This window comes from Oncorhynchus mykiss, chromosome 5, assembly GCF_013265735.2.
Source record: "Oncorhynchus mykiss isolate Arlee chromosome 5, USDA_OmykA_1.1, whole genome shotgun sequence".
In the NCBI taxonomy this organism is placed as follows: Eukaryota; Metazoa; Chordata; class Actinopteri; order Salmoniformes; family Salmonidae; genus Oncorhynchus; species Oncorhynchus mykiss.
In genome coordinates, this window is record NC_048569.1 from 55,122,754 (window position 1) to 55,145,054 (window position 22,301).

General features: G+C 43.2%; 1 protein-coding gene across 3 annotated transcripts in view; it reads right to left on the bottom strand.

Moving 5' to 3' along the window:
* Positions 1-863: 863 nt before the first annotated feature.
* The window catches only part of LOC110524071 (growth hormone-releasing hormone receptor-like), a 57,842-nt gene continuing 36,404 nt past the window's right edge, over positions 864-22,301 (bottom strand). For 2 of the 3 annotated variants that reach the window (XM_036977869.1, XM_036977868.1), the window contains exons 6-13: positions 18,559-18,691; positions 16,709-16,862; positions 15,727-15,787; positions 15,348-15,417; positions 14,682-14,773; positions 9,374-9,503; positions 7,050-7,091; positions 864-2,510 (exon numbers count right to left, since the gene is read on the bottom strand). In XM_036977869.1, coding sequence (XP_036833764.1) covers positions 2,409-2,510; positions 7,050-7,091; positions 9,374-9,503; positions 14,682-14,773; positions 15,348-15,417; positions 15,727-15,787; positions 16,709-16,862; positions 18,559-18,691 — 784 coding nt within the window. In that variant the 3' untranslated portion in view covers positions 864-2,408. The remainder of the gene's footprint in view (positions 2,511-7,049; positions 7,092-9,373; positions 9,504-14,681; positions 14,774-15,347; positions 15,418-15,726; positions 15,788-16,708; positions 16,863-18,558; positions 18,692-22,301) is intronic. The other variant, XR_005051761.1, reaches the window with a different exon arrangement.

A 22,301-nucleotide genomic window follows, 5' to 3' on the forward strand; every position in this document is an offset into this window, starting at 1 on the left:
GTACCGCTCGCCATGCGGTAGCAGAGAAAACAGTCTATAACTTGGGTGACTGGAGTCTCTAACAGTTTTATGGGCGTTCCTCTGACACCGCCTATTATATAGGTCCTGGATGGCAGGAAGCTTGGCCCCAGTGATGTACTGGGCCATTCGCACTACCTTCTGTAGCGCCTTACAGTCAGATAACGAGCAGATGCCATACCAGGCGGTGATGCAACCGGTCAGGATGCTCTCGATGGTGCAGCTGTAGAACCTTTTGAGGCTCTGGGGACCTATGCCAAATCTTTTCAGTCTCCTGAGGGGGAAAAGGTTTTGTCGACTGCCTTGGTATGTTTGGACCATGATAGTTTGTTGGTGATGTGGACACCAAGGAACTTGAAACTCTCGACCCTCTCCACTACAGCCCCGTCGATGTTAATGGGGGCCTGTTTGGCCCGCCTTTTCCTGTAGTCCACGATCAGCTTCTTTGTCTTGCTTAAATTGAGGGAGAGGTTGTTGTCCTGGCACCAAACTGCCTCCTCCCTATAGGCTGTCTCATCGTTGTCGGTGATCAGGCCTACCACTATTGTGTCAGCAGAAAACTTAATGGTGGTGTTGGAGTCGTGTTTGGCCACACAGTTGTTACTAAAATAAACAATACTATTAAGTGCCAAATAAAGTAACAGGGGTCACTGTTGACTGATTGAAGATTTCATCTTAAAAGGCATAGTTCACCCAAATTACAAAGTTCACATTAGTTTCCTTACCCTGTAAACAGCCTATGGACAAGGTTTGACAGAAATCCATGCTGTGGTTTGGTTTCCCTGGCACTGTTTCCAAATGCATTTTAGCATTTGTGCACAAATCCAATTAAAGACATGGTACTGATATTACACACGTCTTTGCACATCATGTTCAAATCGCTCTAGAAGTGACTTTGTGGAGCTTCACTATCAATTTTAGATACTTTTGGATGATTTGGATATGATGCGCAAAAAATGCTAATGTCGGTACCAGGACTTGGATGGGATTTGTGCCACAAATGCTAAAACGTTAGCATTTAGAACAAGTGCAAGTGAAACTAAACTAAAGCCTGAATTGAATGCAAGCTTCAGAAAACTGTGGTTTATAGTAAAGGGCACTTCAATCAATGTAACAGGCTTTTAAAATTCAATATTGGTAAACATTTTTTACTTAACATAAAGGGATGCTAAAAGGCACTCATTTCCTGGAAAGACCCAGCTCACTTCAGATAGGTTGTAGAATCGTCGTAAATTGTCTTGCAATACGAATCCCCACTTGAAGGCAGTGAGATTGATACTCTTAGCAGACACCATCGATCCTTGCAAATACAGTAGCCTGTTCAAGTATAAATGTAGCTTTATTTCAAGAGACACCACATTTTCTGTTTAAAATTCTGTTTCATTATACCTCACATTCAGCCTACGTTAGAGCACACAGCTTTATTCAAACATCATTTGACCCTAAGTAGAAAAAAAAAAAAAAATCAGCACACAATGCAGTTGGCATGGTATCTGCATTGCACGTGTAGCCATATTTATTTTCATAGTAGAAATGGCCCCATTTCACAGCTAGAGGCAAATGAATTTCTATCCTGCAGTGTGTTTCTCCTGCTTATGATCAATAGCCACAAAAAGCCATATCAAAGGACCTCAAGGGGACCTAATACTACATACAGAATCTATGGCATTGGAGCAATGGCACACGCGCACACGCACACACACACACACACACACACACACACACACACACACACACACACACACACACACACACACAGAGAGAGAGAGAAACACAAAAAGAGAGAAACACACAAACAAAAAGGCACTAAAACACAGAATGCAACACACATCATGAGATAATATTCGAATAAAACCTGAAAAACAGGGGGCACGTTTAATACATAAAACCATCTATTTTCCATTAGAAGGTCAATCATATTGACTTGCTAAAAACACATCAAAACGTGGTGTAGTACCACAGAGAACGTAAGGTAAGGCCCTGGACCAGAGCTACACAGAGATAGACTTCCATTGTCCTTCAATGTAACAAAACCGTAGATGATGCTGAGTGGAAGAGGAGGAGGAGGAGAATTTCACAATGCGCCAAACAGTTCAACTCGAGCTGGACACAATGGATGAGCTCAATGGTGGTCCCTTTAGAAATGAGATTGTGATGAGAGAGGAGAGGACATTGTAGGTTTCAAGGACACAATGTACAGCAGTCGCTCCTAAAAGTACATGATCAATGTGTGGAGGTCACAGGAAGGAGAAGAAGAACATTACTTTATTGTCCAATGTAAACAGATATCCAATGGAATCTTGTCTTCCGCTTTATTCCAACCCCTCGACGAAAGACACTCATTAAAAACACAGAGGTTGGAGAGGAAGAGGAGAGGTGGATGAAGAGCACTAGAACGGTGTGTCCATCTGACTACCCTTGGCACCGGGCAGTACCACACCGTAGCTGTTATCCTGCCACCTCAGCCACCTCATATGGATCTCCTTCTGGACCTGATAGAAACAGACACACGCCCAAATACCTTTGGTTCTACAATCTGAGTACACATTGTATGATCTCCAAAAGCAGCCAATTTCAGTGTTGTTGACGGATGGCTGGATGGAGGTGTTTCTGATGTGCTGTTTCCTTTTATAAAACCTTCTATAAACCCCCTATAGACCCCTCACCACCTCTCCTATGTACAACTTTTTAAAATTGGTTTTATATTAAAGACATGGTTGCAATACCTTTTAAATGTGTCATGAGCACAACCAGTCATGATGTTTTCATCTGATTGTCGAATAAATCACTTCAAAAAGTAGGTTGCCTTCGCAAGTTCATCAAAAAATAATTCCAGTAACCGAACCGTGAACTGTGCACCCACCAAGTGGCTGAAACTGTCTCACAGGAGAAAGAACCTGAGTGACCGAAACAGCGCCCCTCTGTCTTACTATATGTAGCCCATTTATCAGATGCTGTCTGGTCAAAAAGAGTATGACATGCCATACTATTTTTGGCCAGACAACATCAGATACAGTGCCTATAGAAATTCTACACCGCCTTAAAAAAAAATCATATTTTTCTGGCTTAAAATTTAATTGAATTTGTTTCCTACAGATCTACACAACCTTCTCCACATTTTCAAAACAAAAGACAGTTATAGAAAAATGTTTCAATTAAGATAAATGTCAAACTAATATATCATGGGCTCCACACCACTGAGTTACTACTAGGTGGACGCAGCCATTGCAACTCTGAATCATTTTAATTAAGATTCAACTTTGCACAACTCTCAGGGCATAATAGATCCACCGTTTTTATCTCCTCAAAATTGCTCAGGCTCAGCAAGTTTGGTTGGGGATCATTGATGGACAGCGATATTTAAACCTTGTCTCTGATTTTATTTTAAGCAGATTTAAGTCAGGACTGAGACTAGACCACTCACGAACACTCAACACCTAATCGGAAAGCCATTCTGGAGTGTCTTTTGCATAAAACTATGTGTAATTGTCCCGCAGAAAACTCCCCAGTCCCTGCCGGTGACCAGCATATCCATAACATGATGCTGCCACCGCAATACTTAGAAAAACAAAGGGATCAACAACGTTGCATTCAGTCCATATTACTGGCCTGCATGACAAAGTGAAAAGAAAGAAGCCTGGTTAAAAGATCAACTCCCTCTCCGGCCTCTAGGTCATCAGGCTGCTGATTATCCCGCACACCTGTCACCATCGTCAAGCGTACCAGCGCCTCATGACACTCACCTGGACTCCCATCACCTCCTTGATTATCTGCCCTATATCTGTCACTCCCCGTGGCTCTATCCTCAGGTGTTACTGACTCTGTTTTTATGTCGGTGCGTTGTTTGTGTTTTGTTTATTTATTAAAACACATACTACCTGTACTTGCTTCCCGACTCTCAGTGCACTCGCAACACCAAATTATCCAAATAATCCAATGACCCAACTATTTTTTGGTTACTACATGATTCCATATGTGCCATTTTATAGTTTTGAAGTCTTCACTATTATTCTACAATGTAGAAAATAGTCAAAATAAATAAAAACCCTGGAATGAGTAGGTGTTCTAAAACTTTTGACTGGTACTGTATATTTAATCCATTTTAGAATAAGGCTGTAAGGTAACAAAAGGTGGAAAAAGTCAAGGAGTCTGAATACTTTCATAATGCACTGTATATATACACTATATTACCAAAAGTAATGCTGCTTGTCGAATATCTCAATCCAAAATTTGTGTTCCAATTTATCCCAAAGGTGTTCGATGGGGTTGAGGTCAGGTTTCTGTGCAGGACAGTCAAGTTCTCCCACACCGTTCTCGACAAACCATATGTGTATGGACCTCGTTTTGTGCATGGGGGCATTGTCATAGTGAAACAGGAAAGAGCCTTACCCAAACTGTTGAAACAAAAGATGGAAGCACAGAATAGTCTAGAATGTCAATGTATGCTGTAGCGTTAAGATTTTCCTTCACTGAAAGGGGACTAACCCGAACCATGAAAAACAGCCCCAGATCACTATTCCTCCTCCACCAAACTTTACAGTTGGCACTATGCAAAGGTGCATAGGAGGTAGCGTTATCTTGGCATCCGCCAAACCCAGATTAATTCGTTGGACTGCCAGATGGTGAAGCGTGATTCATCACTCCAGATAAAGCGTTTCCACTGCTCCAGAGTCCAATGGAGGCAAGCTTTACGTAACTCCAGCCGACACTTGGCATTGTACATGGGGATCTTAGGCTTGTGTGCGGCTGCTCTGCCATGGAAACCCATTTCATGAAGCTCCTGACGAACAGTTATTGTGCTAACGTTGCTTCCAGAGGCAGTTTGGAACTCAAGCTTAATGATGAGCTCGGAGGGTACTATGGTGTTGAAGGCTGAGCTATAGTCAATGAACAGCATTCTTACGTAGGTATTACTCTTGTCCAGATGGGATAGGGCAGTGTGCAGTCCAATGGTGAGTGCATCATCTGTGGATCTATTGGGGCGGTAAGCAAATTGAAGTGGGTCTAGGGTGCCAGGTAAGGTAGAGGTTATATGATCCTTAACTAGCCTCTCAAAGCACTAGTCATAGTCATTTTGTTCAGTTACCTTTGCTTTCTTGGGTACAGGAACAATGGTAGACATCTTGAAGCAAGTGGGGACAGCGGACTGGGATAGGGATAGATTGAATATGTCCGTAAACACCAAGCAAGACGTTCGTGTTCGCGACGTGGCTGCTTTTCCCTTTGTGATTGTCTGTAGACCCTGCCACATACGTCTCGTGTCTGAGCCGTTTAATCGCGACGCCACTTTGTCTCTATACTGACGTTTTGCCTGTTTCATTGCCTTACGGAGGGAATAACTACACTGTTTGTATTCGACCATATTCCTAGTCACCTTGCCATTGTTAAATGCGGTGGATCTCGCTATACTGTGTTGTATGTTGCCTTAAAAGTTGGTAGAATCTTATTCCAAATGATCCACAGCTGTACTGGCTGTTAAGGGTGCTTCCACCAAGTATTAACTGACGGGGGGGGTCTAGGAAAATGTTCTATAACTTATTTTCCACTTTGAAAATGTGGAGTAGGTTCTGTAGATCTGTAGGAAACAAATCACATTAAAGGCAGCCAAATGTTCAAAAGGCACTCGCACATCTGAGCAATTGAGAGCTTTGACGAAGGCCGTGAGGCCGATACGTAAGCTTATTAAATATCAGTGATACAACCAAGAGCAGTGTGCGGTTTCCTTTTTCCTTCATCCAGGCAGCCAAATGTGAAGAGTGTTCAAGGATGTGTAGATTTTCTATAGGCACTTCAGCAGGTTTCCCTTCCAGTCCTCTGCCTCCACGGCGATGGCGGTATTATCAGCAGCACTGTCTTTTTACTAAAGAAATGTGTTAACTTAAGGTCACTTTTTCTGTTCAAATGAAATCTTCCTGCTTTCTTTTTCTTTTCTCTGCCCACTCTGACAGCGGCTCATTGCTGCAGCTCAATGTCAATGAAAGTCACATTTGCAATCAAATTGCGTGATACAATGCACGTGAACTCTGTCAGGGTGGAATAGTCCATTATTATAAACCAGTCTGTGGGTGATTAACTACACTTTGTACAGAACAACTTGGATTATAAAAACATGGATTATATTAATATGGATATAAAATGTGTATATGGAAAGAAATGATTGATTCCGAATTAATATTTCGGCTGTATGTATTTATTTACTTTTTTGGAAGCTTTCTTACGTCAACATTTTGGCCCCATTAACCTGGGCACAGTGCCCAGGCAAAAAACCCCTCCCTCCCCATTTCATTTCAAACTTTGAAGCTTCCCGCAGATTTGGCTCCTGCTGAACCAACCCGCTGAAGAAAGACACATTTATGGTGGTGAAGAGACATTTGAGTGTGTTTGTATGGTGAGAAACAGATGTGAACATGTAGCACTGTGTGACAACGCGCACAGCAATGCAAGGGTCGTGGGTTTCAGTCCTGCTGGGGTAAAATAAACTGAAATGTAAGCACTCACTGTATCGTAAGTTGCTTTGGATACACACCTGCGAAATCGCTTATATTGTATTATTCTAATGCTTTATATCAAAGCAACATCTACAGAGCAGTATGGTTGGTGTGTATTTAAAGGCCCAGTGCACTCAAAATGTTTTTGTCCTATGTTTTATAAAACTAACTCTGTAAAAGTATGAAAACATTTGATCAGTGTTATTTTCCTGATAGTTGCTGGTTGAAAATACAATCTACACAGGACCTTCTAAATCAGCAGGTTTTGCAAGTGTGGGAGTTTCTGCTTTCCATGGTGACATCATCATGAGATCAATAGGTTAATAGACCAATAACGAAGAGTTCCAATCTTCTCTGCCAATAACAGCTAGTTTCAGTTTTCCCCTTCCCAATAAGACCACTCCCATGAAAATCCTAGCTAAATTCTAAAAAGCAATGGACAATCCATTACAGTAAGGTACTTCATTGTTACCCAGGAATTGTTTGACATTGATATAAATACGGCTGCATTGGGCCTTTAAAGTAGAATGTTAGACAACTCACCTCTTGGTTGAGGAAGCAGTAGAGAATTGCGACAATCAACCCCTACAAGAGAGAGGATATATAATCAACTATCAATATTCAAAACAATTAAGCACACAGATGTTCTCAACAGTTAAGAGAAGAACGGTGGGCAGTATAATTGTAAATAAAGCCATAAAATGGTATATGATACAGTGCATTCGGAAAGTATTCAGATCCCTTGACTTTTTCCACTTCGTTAGGTTACAGCCTTATTCTAAAATTGATACAATCGTTTTTTTTCTCCTCATCAATCTACACCTATAATGACAAAGCAAAAACTGGTTTGTAGAAATACAGAAATATCACATTTACATAAGTATTCAGACCTTCTACTTTGTTGAAGCACCTTTGGCAGTGATTACAGCCTTGAGTATTCTTGGGTATGACGCTACAAGCTTGGCACACCTGTATTTGGGGAGTTTCTCCCATTAGTCTCTGCTGATCCTCTCAAGCTCTGTCATGTTGGTTGGGGAGCGTTGCGGCACATCTATTTTCAGGTCTCTCCAGAGATGTTCGATCGGGTTCAAGTCTGGGCTCTGGCTGTGCCACTCAAGGACATTCAGAAACTCCTGCATTGTCTTGGCTGAGTACTTAGGGTCGTTGTCCTGTTGGAAGGTGACCTTCACCCCCAGTCAGAGGTTTTGAACGCTCTGGAGCAGGTTTTCATCAAGGATCTCTCTGTAATTTGCTCCGTTCATCTTTGCCTCGATCCGGGCTAGTCTCCCAATCCCTGTTGCTGAAAAACACCCCCATAGCATAATGCTGCCACAGCCATGCATCCCCATTGGGATGATGCCAGGTTTCCTCCAGACGTGACACTTGGCATTCAGGCCAAAGAGTTCAATCTTGGTTTCATCAAACCAGAGAATCTTGTTTCTCATGGTCTGAGAGTCTTTATGTGCCTTTTGGCAAACTCCAAGCGGGCTGTGATGTGGCTTCCGTCTGGCCACTCTTCCATAAAGGCCTGATTGGTAGAGTGCTGCAGAGATGGTTGTCCTTCTGGAAGGTCATCTCCACAGAGGAACTCTAGAGCTCTGTCAGAGTGACCATCGGATTCTTGGTCACCTCCCTGACCAAGTCCCTTCTCCCCCGATTCCATTTAAGAATGATTGAGGCCACTGTGTTCAATGCTGCAGAAATGTTTTGGTACCCTTCCCCAGATCTGTGCGTCAACACAATCCTGTCTCAGAGTTCTAAGGACAATTCCTTCGACCTCATGGCTTGGTTTTTTCTTTGACATGAACTGTCAACTGTGGTACCTTACAGTATATAGACAGGCTTGTGCCTTTCCAAATCATGTCCAATCAATTTAATTTACCACATGTGGACTCCAATCAAGTTGTAGAAACATCTCAAGGATGATCAATGGAAACAGGACGCACCTGAGCTCAATTTTGAGTCTCATAGCAAAGGGTCTGAAATACTTTCTGTTTTTAATACATTTGCAAAAATGTCTAAAAACCCGATTTTGCTTCATCATTATCAGGTATTGTGTGTAGATTGATGAGGAAAGTGTTTTATTCAATCCATTTCAGAATAAGGATGTAACGTAACAAAATGTGGGAAAAGTCAAGGAGGATGAATACCGAAGGTGCTGTAAACCACATTAATTTTGCTTTCTCTAAAATGTTTCATGTTAACTGTTCTATTTTTCAATTACTTTGTTTTACTGGCTGTAAAAGTGCTATCCATGCCAGGAGTCGTTTACATAAATTAGATGTATATACATATTCATGACATAGTGTACCACATACAGTGAGCTCCAAAAGTATTGGGACAGTGAACATGTTTTGTTTTGACTCTGTACTCCAGCACTTTGGATTTGAAATGATACATGGACTATGAGGTTGAAGTGCAGAGTGTCAGTTTTAATTTGAGGGTATTTACATCCATATCGGGCGAGCCGTTTAGTAATTATAGCACTTCTTATACATTTTAGGGGGACAAAAGTATTGGGACAAATTCACTTGTATTAAAGTTGTAAAAATGTAAGTATTTGGTTCCATATTTATAGCACGCATTGACCACATCAAACTTGTGACTCTACAAGTTTATTGGATGAATTTGCGGATTGTTTTGGTTGTGTTTATGGTTTATGGTGGTTGTAAATATGAATAGAATACGTTTCAAAAGACTACATGAATGTGGACGCCACCATGATTACAAATAATCCTGAATAATGATGAGTGAGAAAGTTACAAAAAGGCACAAATATCATATCCCCAAGACATGCTAGCCTCTCACCAGTGAGTACAGTATCTGAGAGAGAGTGAATTTGTTTGTGTGCAAAAGGATTAGAATACCTGAAAGGACCCCATGCAGAGCTCGATGCAGAGGCGAACGCTAACATGGAAGTAGTCAGGCAGGAAGTTAAACACCATGTAGTGGCTCCCAAAGAGAGGGATGAGGAGGAGAGTGGACTTAGTCAGCCGTCTGGCAGAGAGGAGGAAAGAGAGAGGGAGGAAAAGAGAGAGAGAATAAGCTTGAGTAACAAGCTCTTGGGTTGTTCATGTTAACATGCAAATGAGTACGCATGTGATTGGGTGCAAGAATGCATTTCAAAGCCAATTTTACATTTACGTATGGGAGCATACCGGTACACGTAATCATTTTTTCCCCAGTCTACTTGACTGACCTTAGTTAAGAATATAACAGGATCTACATATGCATGAGTGGTTTCAGGGCTCGAGTCAATTATTTTGCACTGCCCTCTAATGAGGATTTAATCTGCAAAGCCTTTCGAGGGGTGAAGTGGTGTAGGTGATCCGTTGACAGACAGACCGCATTGACTCAGCGGTGGGTGAATCAGACCTTGCACACATGAAAACTTGCTCCCTTCCCTCAAACCTTGACGACTTCTCTTTCCCGGATACAAAGGAATTGGATTTTTATAAGTGATAGGTAGGCATTCCCGCCATTGTTTTCACCTGTTAAACCAGTTCTCTCAGATCTGTGGGGGGAAGAGTTATCAAGGTGGTGCAATGCGAGTGGTAGGGAGTGAATTTTACAGAAGTGGAAAGCGGCACTACGGTTACAGAACGTAGACCTTCAGCAGACAAATAATCTATAGGAACCAAAATGAACTGTAGGAAATTAAAATGAACTGAGATGAACTATAGGAACTGAAATTAACTAAGAATGAACTTTAACTCCAGTTCTAAGTTTAATACTGCTTTACCTGTAATGAAAAATCTATTCATGTACTGTTGAAGTGGGACATTTACATACACCGTAGCCAAATACATTTAAACTCAGTTTTTCACAATTCCTGACATTTATTCCTAGTAGAAATTCCCTGTCTTAGGTCAGTTAGGATCACCACTTTATTTTAAGAATGTGAAATGTCAGAATAATAGTAGAGGGAATTATTTCTTTCAGCTTTTATTTCTTTCATCACATTCCCAGTGGGTCAGAAGTTTACATACACTCAATTAGTATTTGGTAGTATTAGTATTTGGCCTTTAAATTGTAAAGCTGGTGTAACCGAGTCAGGTTTGTAGGCTTCCTTGCTCGCACACACTTTTTCAGTTCTGCCCACAAATGTTCTATAGGATTGAGGTCAGGGCTTGTGATGGCCACTCTAATACCTTGACATTGTTGTCCTTAAGCCATTTTGCCACAACTTTGGAAGTACGCTTGGGGTCATTGTCCATTCACAAGACCCTTTTGCGACCGAGCTTTAGCTTCAACTTCCAATATAACAACACATTTTTTTCCTTCCTCATGACGCCATCTATTTTGTGAAGTGCACCAGTCCCTCCTGCAGCAAAGCACCCCCACAACATGATATTGCCACCCCCATGCTTCACGGTTGGGAAGGTGTTCTTCGGCTTGCAAGCCTCCCACTTTTTCCTCCAAACATAACGATGGTCATTATGGCCAAACAGTTCTATTTGTGTTTCATCAGACCTGAGGACCTTTCTCCAAAAAGTACGATCAGTTGAAAACCGTAGTCTGGCTTTTTAAAGCGGATTTGGAGCAGTGGCTTCTTCCTTGCTGAGCAGCCTTTCAGGTTATGTTGACATAGGACTCGTTTTACTGTGGAGATAAAAAATAAACGTCCTCTCACTGTCAACTGTGTGTATTTTCAGCAAACTTAACATGTGTAAATATTTGTATGAACATAACAAGATTCAACAACTGAGACATTAACTGAACAAGTTCCACAGACATGTGACTAACAGAAAAGGAATAATGTGTCCCTGAACAAAGGTGGGGTCAAAATCAAAAGTAACAGTCAGTATCTGGTGTGGCCACCAGCTGCATTAATTACTGCAGTGCATCTCCTCCACATGGACTGCACCAGATTTGCCAGTTCTTGCTGTGAGATGTTACCCCTTGTGAGATGTTTCCTCTTCCACCAAGGCACAATTGTCATGCTGGAGGGTCATGTCAGGATGAGTCTGCAGGAAGGGTACCACATGAGGGAGGAGGATGTCTTCCCTGTAACGCACAGCATTGAGATTTCCCGCAATGACAACAAGCTCAGTCCAATGATGCTGGACACACCGCCCCAGACCATGACGGACCCTCCACCTCCAAATCGATCCCGCTCCAGAGTACAGGCCTCGGTGTAACGCTCATTCCTTCTACGATAAACGCGAATCCGACCATCACCCCTAGTGAGACAAAACCGCAACTCGTCAGTGAAGAGCACTTTTTGCCAGTCCTGTCTGGTCCAGTGACGGTGGGTTTGTCCCCATAGGCGATGTTGTTGCCAGTGATGTCTGGTGAGGACCTGCCTTACAACAGACCTACAAGCCTTCAGTCCAGCCTCTCTCAGCCTATTGTGGACCGTCTGAGCACTGAGGGGTTGTGCGTTCCTGGTGTAACTTGGGCAGTTGTTGTTGCCATCCTGTACCTGTCCCGCAGGTGCGATGTTCGGATGTACCGATCCTGTGCAGGTGTTGTTACATGTGGTCTGCCACTGCGAGGACGATCAGCTGTCCGTCCTGCCTCCCTGTAGCGCTGCCTTATGCGTCTCACAGTAAGGACATTGCAATGTATTGCCCTGGCCACATCTGTAGTCCTCATGCTTCCTTTCAGCATGCTAAGGCACTTTCACGCAGATGATCAGGGACCCTGCACATCTTTCTTTCTGTTTTTCAGAGTCAGTAGAAAGGCCTTTTTAGTGTCCTAAGTTGTCGTAACTGTGACCTTAATTGCCTACAATCTGTAAGCTTAAGTGTCGTAAACTGTTCTGCCTGCGGCTATGGAACCCTGACCTGTTCACCAGACGTGCTACCTGTCCCAGACCTGCTGTTTTCAACTCTCTAGAGACAGCAGGAGCGTAAGAGATACTCTTAATGATCGGCTATGAAAAGCCAACTGACATTTACTCCTGAGGTGCTGACTTGTTGCACCCTCAACAACTACTGTGATTATTATTATTTGACCATGCTGGTAATTTATGAACATTTGAACATCTTGGCCATGTTCTGTTATAATCTCCACCAGGCACAGCCAGAAGAGGCCTGGCCACCCCTCATAGCCTGGTTCCTCTCTAGGTTTCTTCCTAGGTTTTGGCCTTTCTAGGGAGTTTTTCCTAGCCACCGTGCTGCTACACCTGCATTGCTTGCTGTTTGGGGTTTTATGCTGGGTTTCTGTACAGCACCTTGTAACATCAGTTGATGTAAGAAGGGCTATATAAATACATTTGATTTGATCTTAACGACCGTTCCACAGGTGCATGTTCATTAATTGTTTATGGTTCATTGAACAAGCATGGGAAACAGTGTTTAAACCCTTTACAATGAAGATCTGTGATGTTATTTGGATTTTTACGAATTATCTTTGAAAGACAGGGTCCTGAAAAAGGGACATTTCTTTTTTTGCTGAGTTTAGATACTCTTGTACCTGTTTCCTCCAGCATCTTCACAAGGTCCTTTGCTGTTGTTCTGGAATTGATTTGCACTTTTCGCACCAAAGTGCGTTAATCTCTAGGAGACAGAACACGTCTCCTTCCTGAGTGGTATGACGGCTGTGTGGTCTCATGGTGTTTATACATGCGTACTATTGTATACATCCACAGGTACACCTCCAATTGACTCATATGATGTCAATTAGCCTATCAGAAACTTCTAAAGCCATGACATCATTTTCTGGAATTTTCCAAGCTGTTTAAAGGCACAGTCAACTTAGTGTATGTAAACTTCTGACCCACTGGAATTGTGATACAGTGAATTATAAGTGAAATAATCTGTCTGTAAACAATTGTCGGAAAAATTTATGCACAAAGTAGATGTCCTAACCAACATGCCAAAACGATAGTTTGTTAACAAGAAATTTGTGGAGTGGTTGAAAAACGAGTTTTAATGACTCCAACCTAAGTACGTAAACTTCCGACTTCAACTGTCGCTCATTAATGTGCAACAGAGCTCTCTTCAATAGACATCTGTGTTTGAACTCCCTAAAAGCAGCCCTAGAGAAGGCCTAAGAGTGTAAAAGAAAAGTGCTTTCGCATTACGATTCAGACTCTCTAATGTACTGCTGAAATGCAGTACACTTAACCGGCGTCATGCAGCAGCCACACAACTGAAAATACCGTTCTCTTCAGTAATGGTCTTAATGGACTGGACTTCAGTGACCCCAGAATGTGCTTGAGCAACAAACTGTATTACCTACTACTGCATTGCATAAGGTACTCAGAATTAGGGTAGCAACGTTTCCAATTATACCGGTAAGCTACCAGAATGTTTGTACCTTTCAAGGTTGTTATGTCGTCTATCGCAAGATATCTAGTGGCGCTTTTGGGTACTTCAGGTTATCACAGGTGTCTGTAATTGTCTCTGGCCCTTTGTTGGGCCTTAATCACATGTAAAATAAAGATGAAGATGATTTTCAAATAAAAATGGAATGACAAAGCCTTAAAATATTATCCGAAATATAAACCAACTTAGTGAATACCATTGGTGTTTACTATGAGGGTTTCAGTATGAAATATCCTTGAAATGTTTTATTTACACACTTTTACTTATTTTACTATGTCAATATGTATTTGTTGTCAGTTTTTTGGCATCAAACTGGTGGCAGTTGTGAAAGAGTCAATAGTTGGATGAGTTGCAGAAGTATTGAAAATAATGCCATTGTTGATTAGATGTTTATTTTTCATTAATTTGGCTATTTTCAATTGAACCATATGGTTTATCAACTAAAAACTCATGGACAATATGGACACAAATATATAAAGAAAATATACTATATATGAATTCATTTTTTCTAAGTTATTTGAGTATAAATTACCAACGTTACGATAGAGAGACAAATGTTTTCTTAATTACCAAAATAACTGAAGATTCCGGCTTTGCAAACCCACTCAGAATACTCAATCACCCATAATGGTTATGATGACTTTGTCTGTGTCCTAAAAATGGAGTCTAAGAAAGTTGGCTTGACTCAGATCTCCCATTTCTATGTAGCAGACAGACATTATGATACATTGTCTACAGCAGATATCATCTATAGATAAATCACCTCCCCTGTCTTTTCTTGTCCGACAACTTCATATTAGAAGGGCCCGATAAAACCATCTCTCCACTGACCTAGGATACCAAACTTTTTGTCCAATTACATTGCTCCTCTTTTGTATCATCCAATGAAAAGACTCCTCACCTGTACTGATCTGAGTTGTTGAACTGGATCAGGCGAGGGTTCAGTTTCTGTATCAGGATTCTGATGATGTTCATGAAGAGGATGAAATTGACCTGTCAATGAAAAACAATTTAACACAACTAAAAAAGCTCTGTTTTTAATCTATCATTTCATAAACCACCTTTTTTTAAATCAACAGTTGTCATAAAGTACTTTACAGTAACACAACACCAGTACAAATCTGGAAAATAGGGGAGACAGGAGGATTCAATAAAGTAAATCTAAACAAACAATATTCCTCCATTTCTGGGTTGCATTGACATTATGGCAACAGTGAAGCATAGGACACAGGCCTCAATAGAATTGGACCACCTGCTGTGTTGACTATTGGTTGTTCAAGCCCAACAACAGATTTAATCTTTATACAACACTAAAACACCTGAATGAATTAAACACAACCAAACAATTAAGAGCCCTAATGGTATCCCTCCCAGAATCAACGGAGACATATCAGAATAGGGCTTCAAAGCTTAAAACCGTTCCTTTAAAAAAAAAAAAGTTATTTTAAAGTAGGCACATACAGTAACAACCACACGTGCGCTGTGACACTAGTAACAGATAATCGGTATGTCCCTTTAAGACAATCACACATTGTGTATGACTGATACCCCCATAGAGCCTAGTCACCCCAATAGAAAACACGATTGGCCCTTTGATGATCCACCAATAGGGAGAGTCCTCGTTGATGTCCCAGCATCTGTAGGAGGAGAGGGTAGCGATCGGTCAGACCAAATTCAATAACAGAGATACAGACAGTACAGTACCGTAAAGTAAATAAAAGCCCTTCTGCTATTTCAGTCTCTGGTGGGAATAAGAGCAACAAGAGCCTTTCTCAGTGCATAATATACTTGCATGTAAAAACTGTACAACCCTTTTGAGAATAGTGAGTTTCAAATCACAAACCATTTCCTATAGAAAAGGAAATGGCCTCAATTAAAGATAATACCCGATAAGGCTTATCAAATATAGAGTACTGGGAGAGTACATTTACAGAGTAATTACTCACTCAGTATCCTCAAAATACACCCTGGACCCAATCCATATGACGATGAAGACGACGGGTACACCTGACAATGACAAAAAAAAAGTCAAGAAATATACTTCAAAAGGAAAAGTGTTATAACATTTGTTATACCGGTCAGTTTAAAGCCTTATGCTGCTCGGCTGAACATGAGAGACTTAAACAGCAATTATATAATAAGATGCACATTTTGGCGTAGTAGGCAGGATGCAACAATTATATGCGGAGATGTCGCACTTACTGAGTAATTATGAAGAATTCAGAACTAAGTACTAATTGCAGTAGCTGCACAGGTGTATACCAGAACTCCTTGATAGCCTACTCCCTGTGCATTCTCAATACACCCGAATGTCTAAGGAGCAGGAATTGAAATACCAAAAGTAATGTGTTTAAATGAAATGCTTAACTGAGTGGAAGAACACCTGCTGTTAATATCTCAATAAAATGTGCATCATGATCCGATTGGGGGATATGGAGGCAAGACAAATCATTTGTAAGTCACAATTTCTTGATTCATATGACACCCCTCAGCTAAATCGAAAAACTAAAAAAGGATGATGTTTGCACCTTCCCAATTCATCTCAGACAATTAGTACTAATAACTGTAACATGCACTCAAAACTAGACCGTGCAGTGGGCTACTAAGTTTAACTTCATTTGTTGCATTATTCAAGTTTACTCCTCTCTATCTACAGAGAGTTATTTGTGCCATTTATGAACAGGCAATGTTTTGCACACAGTTGTTTGACCTTGTGTTCATTTGAATTCATTTTTAAACGTGGAGTGGAATCAATACCAAACAGGATTTGAATAGTGACACACACGAACCAGAGGAGCAAAAACAAATGGCTCTGTACTCCCCACCAAAGGACTTACTACAGACACAGACAGACAAAGCCAGACACAGCCAGACACAGACAGACACAGCCAGACACAGACAGACAAGGATAATGTATGAGGTGCTCACCCCAGCCCAACAGGCCAAAGCCCCAGAGGCAGCGGCGGCTGTGGTGGAAGGAGGAGAAGAGCAGGGTGTTGAGGTAGAGGGCCTCCACCAGGAGCCAGAAGAAGTTAGCCATGACACAGTAGTGACAGAACACCACTGAGGCTTTACAAGCTGCCTGGGAGGGACAATATGAGAGAGAGAGAGAGAGAGAGAGAGAGAGAGAGAGAGAGCGAGAGAGAGAGAGAGAGAGAGAGAGAGAGAGAGAGAGAGAGAGAGAGAAAGAGAGAGAAAGGAGAAAGAAAGAGAGAGAGAGACAGAGAAAGTGAAGGGTGGGAAGGAAGAGGGGAAGAGAGAGAGAGTGAGAGAGAGAGAAAGGAGAAAGAGAGAGAGAGAGAAAGAGAGAAAGAAAGAGAGAAAGGAGAAAGAGAGAGAGAGAGAAAGAGAGAGAGAGAAAGAGAAAGAGAGAAAGAGAGAGAGAGAGAGAGAGAGAGAGAGAGAGAGAGAGAGAGAGAGAGAGAGGGAGTGAGTGAAGGGTGGGAAGGAAGAGGGGAAGAGTGAGAAAGAGATGTGAGAGTAGTGCGAAGACAGACAAACAGGGGGAAATAAGAGTGCCAGAACGAGAGCATAGCGTGTTGAATAGCTAGCAAACGGGACCTCTTCCATTTCCCTCTCAATGCATGCTCTGTGTTCTGAACAGTGGAGAGGGTGCAGTGGTTGACTTACGGTGGAGAGGGTGCAGTGGTTGACTTGCAGTGGAGAGGGTGCAGTGGTTGACTTAAGGTGGAGAGGGTGCAGTGGTTGACTTACGGTGGAGAGGGTGCAGTGGTTGACTTATGGTGGAGAAGGTGCAGTGGTTGACTTACGGTGGAGAAGGTGCAGTGGTTGACTTACGGTGGAGAGGGTGCAGTGGTTGACTTGCAGTGGAGAGGGTGCAGTGGTTCACTTGCGGTGGAGAGGGTGCAGTGGTTGATTTACGGTGGAGAGGGTGCAGTGGTTGATTTACGGTGGAGAAGGTGCAGTGGTTGACTTACGGTGGAGAGGGTGCAGTGGTTGATTTACGGTGGAGAGGGTGCAGTGGTTGACTTACGGTGCAGAGGGTGCAGTGGTTGACTTACGGTGGAGAAGGTGCAGTGGTTGACTTACGGTGGAGAGGGTGCAGTGGTTGACTTGCAGTGGAGAGGGTGCAGTGGTTCACTTGCGGTGGAGAGGGTGCAGTGGTTGACTTACGGTGGAGAGGGTGCAGTGGTTGACTTACGGTGGAGAGGGTGCAGTGGTTGACTTACGGTGGAGAGGGTGCAGTGGTTGACTTACGGTGGAGAGGGTGCAGTGGTTGACTTGCAGTGGAGAGGGTGCAGTGGTTCACTTGCGGTGGAGAGGGTGCAGTGGTTGACTTACGGTGGAGAGGGTGCAGTGGTTCACTTGCGGTGGAGAGGGTGCAGTGGTTGACTTACGGTGGAGAGGGTGCAGTGGTTGACTTACGGTGGAGAGGGTGCAGTGGTTGACTTACGGTGGAGAGGGTGCAGTGGTTGACTTACGGTGGAGAGGGTGCAGTGGTTGACTTACGGTGGAGAAGGTGCAGTGGTTGACTTACGGTGGAGAAGGTGCAGTGGTTGACTTACGGTGGAGAGGGTGCAGTGGTTGACTTACGGTGGAGAAGGTGCAGTGGTTGACTTACGGTGGAGAGGGTGCAGTGGTTGACTTGCAGTGGAGAGGGTGCAGTGGTTCACTTGCGGTGGAGAGGGTGCAGTGGTTGACTTACGGTGGAGAGGGTGCAGTGGTTGACTTACGGTGGAGAGGGTGCAATGGTTGACTTACGGTGGAGAGGGTGCAGTGGTTGACTTACGGTGGAGAAGGTGCAGTGGTTGACTTACGGTGGAGAGGGTGCAGTGGTCCGTGTCCTCGCTGGCGAACAGCTTGGCGTCCTTGTTGAACACAGCCATCGCCTTCAGCATGAAGGTGACAAACAGCTGGATGTGAATATAGTTCCTGGCACAGCGAAGCCTCCTGGAAAGGACCACAAAACACAGTCAGGAATGGGGACCGCAGGGCAACCATAAAAACACGGTCAGGAGTACTGGACAAGGGACCACATACACAAATCATGGTCATGACCAAGGACCAAACACACAAAACACAGTCAAGGCCAAGGAACACACACACAAAACACGGTGAGGACAAAGGACCACACACATGAAATATGGTCAAGAGCATGAGGGGGGAAAAAACAACAAAACGATCAAGATCAAACAACTGCCAACAGGAAGTGAGATTGAAGTTGCACAAGCAATCAACATAAAATAAAACCAGTCTCAACCGACACTTGAAAGACATTATTAAAATGAGGCCCACTAAAAAAGTTGCACAACAACAGGGAGGATTCAGATTCAGAAACAAGAGTTGAGGATGAGAGAGCGAGATGCATTCATTACACAGCTATAAGAACTTTATGACGGTGTTATCACAGGTCCCACCTGCATTGTTAAAGGTTATTTAAATATAGCCATAGCATATCTATAGCACATTCTTGTCATGCTCGGCAAGAGCTTATATTTAGGTTTCTTAATAGATGCATAACTACAATGGTAGCATAGCGTCATCATTTATTGCTGTTCTCAAACGTGTGCTTCTGTCATACCAGGGTTAGTGAAAATGCCAAAAGACCAAACCAAGTTTAGCAAATTATGCTGATATATAGCCTGTACTAGCCCCATTTCCCCCACAGACCAGTAAAAGCCCACACTTACCATCTTCTCACTGAGGTCAATGGTGCATGGGGAAAATGGGGCTAGTTAAGATGGTACGATAAATATGCGTTCTTGCATAGCGTGACCTGAACGTGCCATAGATATGCTATGGATATGTCATTAACGTTTAATAATGTCGTTGGGACCTGTTTTAACACGTTAATTAATTGCTTATTGTTGTGTCATAAATTCGCTATGGATATGTAGACAAAGTAAATCAGTTATAAGGTTCAATAAAATAAAAAATAATTACCGGCGGGCGGGAGCGAGAGAGCAAACAAGACTGTGCTTGGCAGTAGCAGGTGTGCATTGTTGAGACTATACAGTTATACCACTTAGCATTAGCAAAGGCTTAGAGCATCTCCCCCTCTGATTATTACATTTCCAGCTCATACAATCCAAATGTCATGGGCTCTATATATCGCCATCCCCAATGTTTGAGCCCAGTCAGTTCCCTATCACTCCGTCCAACACAACTATGGGGAGTTCGCGAGCTAGCGCCCTTTACTGAAGAACGTTAGAATCACGTCTGACAAGGCCAATGAACACTCACCGGAAGCCCCGCCTTCAACAGGTGATAAACCCTCATTCCTTCAATTCATCCGCTCTGCACCTCGAGCTGAGCAGAACCATTCACGCATTTCTTAAAAACAAACAAACATTGGAACACAAGTTTTATCAGGCTTTACTCCAACTTAACGGATGTGGCAGGGGAATATCTTGTTTGTAACGCGCTGCTCATTGATCGATGTCGCAGAGCAGCTTCGCGAGTGTCAGTGAAGGTGACAGGTGTCAGGTTTGGTGGGAAATACCTGGCACCGGCGTTAGCTGCAGTCAAGCACCGCTTGCCTCTTTTTCCAGACTTCGTCCATGAGCTTAGCGGGTTGGAGGCGCGGTCCCTAAACGAGGTCATAATGCTGCAGGTTTACCAGACTGAGTAGTTGGCTGACCTGAGAGACACGATTTCTCCTGCGGTGTTGTTCGGCTCAGCCCTGGAGTATACTGTATGCAGTCTCGTTTTGAGGAGAAAAAGAAGCAGGGGATCGGAGGACCTTTGCTGCTGTGGTGGCATTGTCTTCTAGAGGGTCTGCAGACAGAGTACAGGCGGGTAAGCGGGCTGCGCTGGCTTCCTGGTGCAAACCCAAGACTGTTCCTGCTTGTCCGGTTCCACAAGAGCAGCGGCAGTCTGCTAGGCACAGGCACCGTTTTGCTCCCAAGGATGACGTGAAAGCTGGTCCCTCTACGGAGCGGGGAAGACAGCAGCCCCCCATGCACCTAGCGCGATGAGAATGGAGGTGGCATGGTCCACTCTCCAGATGTTTGCTTGACAAAAGTACCCCCAAGTGGCACGGCCAACCGGAGTATGTAACTGGAAGCCGAAGTCCCCAAACCCAGAGTGAACCTGGCTTCAGGCAAATGTCAGTACTTAAACACACTGTTTCTACCCCAAGTTCCACAGTGTTCACGGGTGTCAAGAGTGTCGTCTCCTCCACATGTGAGCTTAATAAAAACAAGTCCCGTCAGACACTTGGTTGTTGAGAGTGGTGGAAATTTAAAAAAGGCATGGAAAATGACCACATTTTTCCAGTCCGTGTTTCAGTATGATATGTTGGATAAAGGAATAAAGACAGACACCAATGTCAGGTTCAATAGCCTTGTTTGTGCATTGTACAAATCCCTACACATGGAGTCCGGGGAACAGTCCGGCTAGTCGAATACCTATCAACTAGACTCCGTAACAGTCCGCCCCTTCAGATGGAGACTTACAGGAGACTTGCCGTCTGTGTCGACCAATGGCGTGCATGAGCAGTGTCACCCTGGATGATGCAAACCGTGACGTATAGGGTATAGGCTACAGTTTGTTGTGCATCCCTCACGATTTTACGACATCATTACTTCGACTGTTCCCGAGGCCTCAGCGCCCGTTTTGAGAGAGGAGATTTCTTCCCATCTCCAGAAGCAGGTAATCCAAGTGGTTTCTATGTCAGATGCCCAAGACCGCTGGTACAACCGGTATTTTCTGGTTCCCAAAAGGGGTAGGACTTTGCATCCCATTTTGGACCTGCATGCCCTAAACAAGGTCTACAAATTCAGAATGCTCACGAACATTTGGATGTTACAGTCAGTGCGCCCGGGTGATTGGTTCACCACCCATCAACCTGAAGGACACGTACTTTCATGTGGCACTATATTTCCATCATAGAAAGTTCCTGAGGTTCTGATTCAAGGCTGCAGCCTATGGTTTCTGGTCCTCACTTTCAGGCTTTCCGTCTCGCCACGCAAGTTGTGGAGGCGGGTTTGGCGCCTATGCAGTGTCTGGGGCTCAGGATATTGGACTACCTGGACAATTGGCTGGTGGAAGCAGAGTCGATGGAGATGGTTTCCCATGTTCAGTCTGTCTGGTACAAGCATTATGTATGTACATTGAGTGGACCAGGAGTGACCAACTTCTTGTCTGTTTTGTTAATCTGGCTCTGGCATATGACAGCAAAAGTCAGAAATGACCAAACCCCACTTCCCGGCACACCATAATTTTCTGTAAACAAATCTGTGCACCCAGATGCAATTCAATGCATAGTAAATTTACTGTTGAAGAAAAAGCCTCTTTATAATTTGCGACGTGGTATAGGCTACACTTAAGCAGAGGTGTTTTTAGGATTTCCACACACGGGGAACATTTGTTAGCAGGATCAGATTTTTTTTTCTTTTTAAAAACACATTTCATGCAATTCTACGTCAGTGACATGATAGAAGACATACGATAAATCTTTTTTAGTAATACACAAATTACCAAAATGAGTGGCTACTCTGACACTGACAAACTGAGATCAATCTGGTCTCGAATTCAAACAAAGTTGTCATCAATGCAA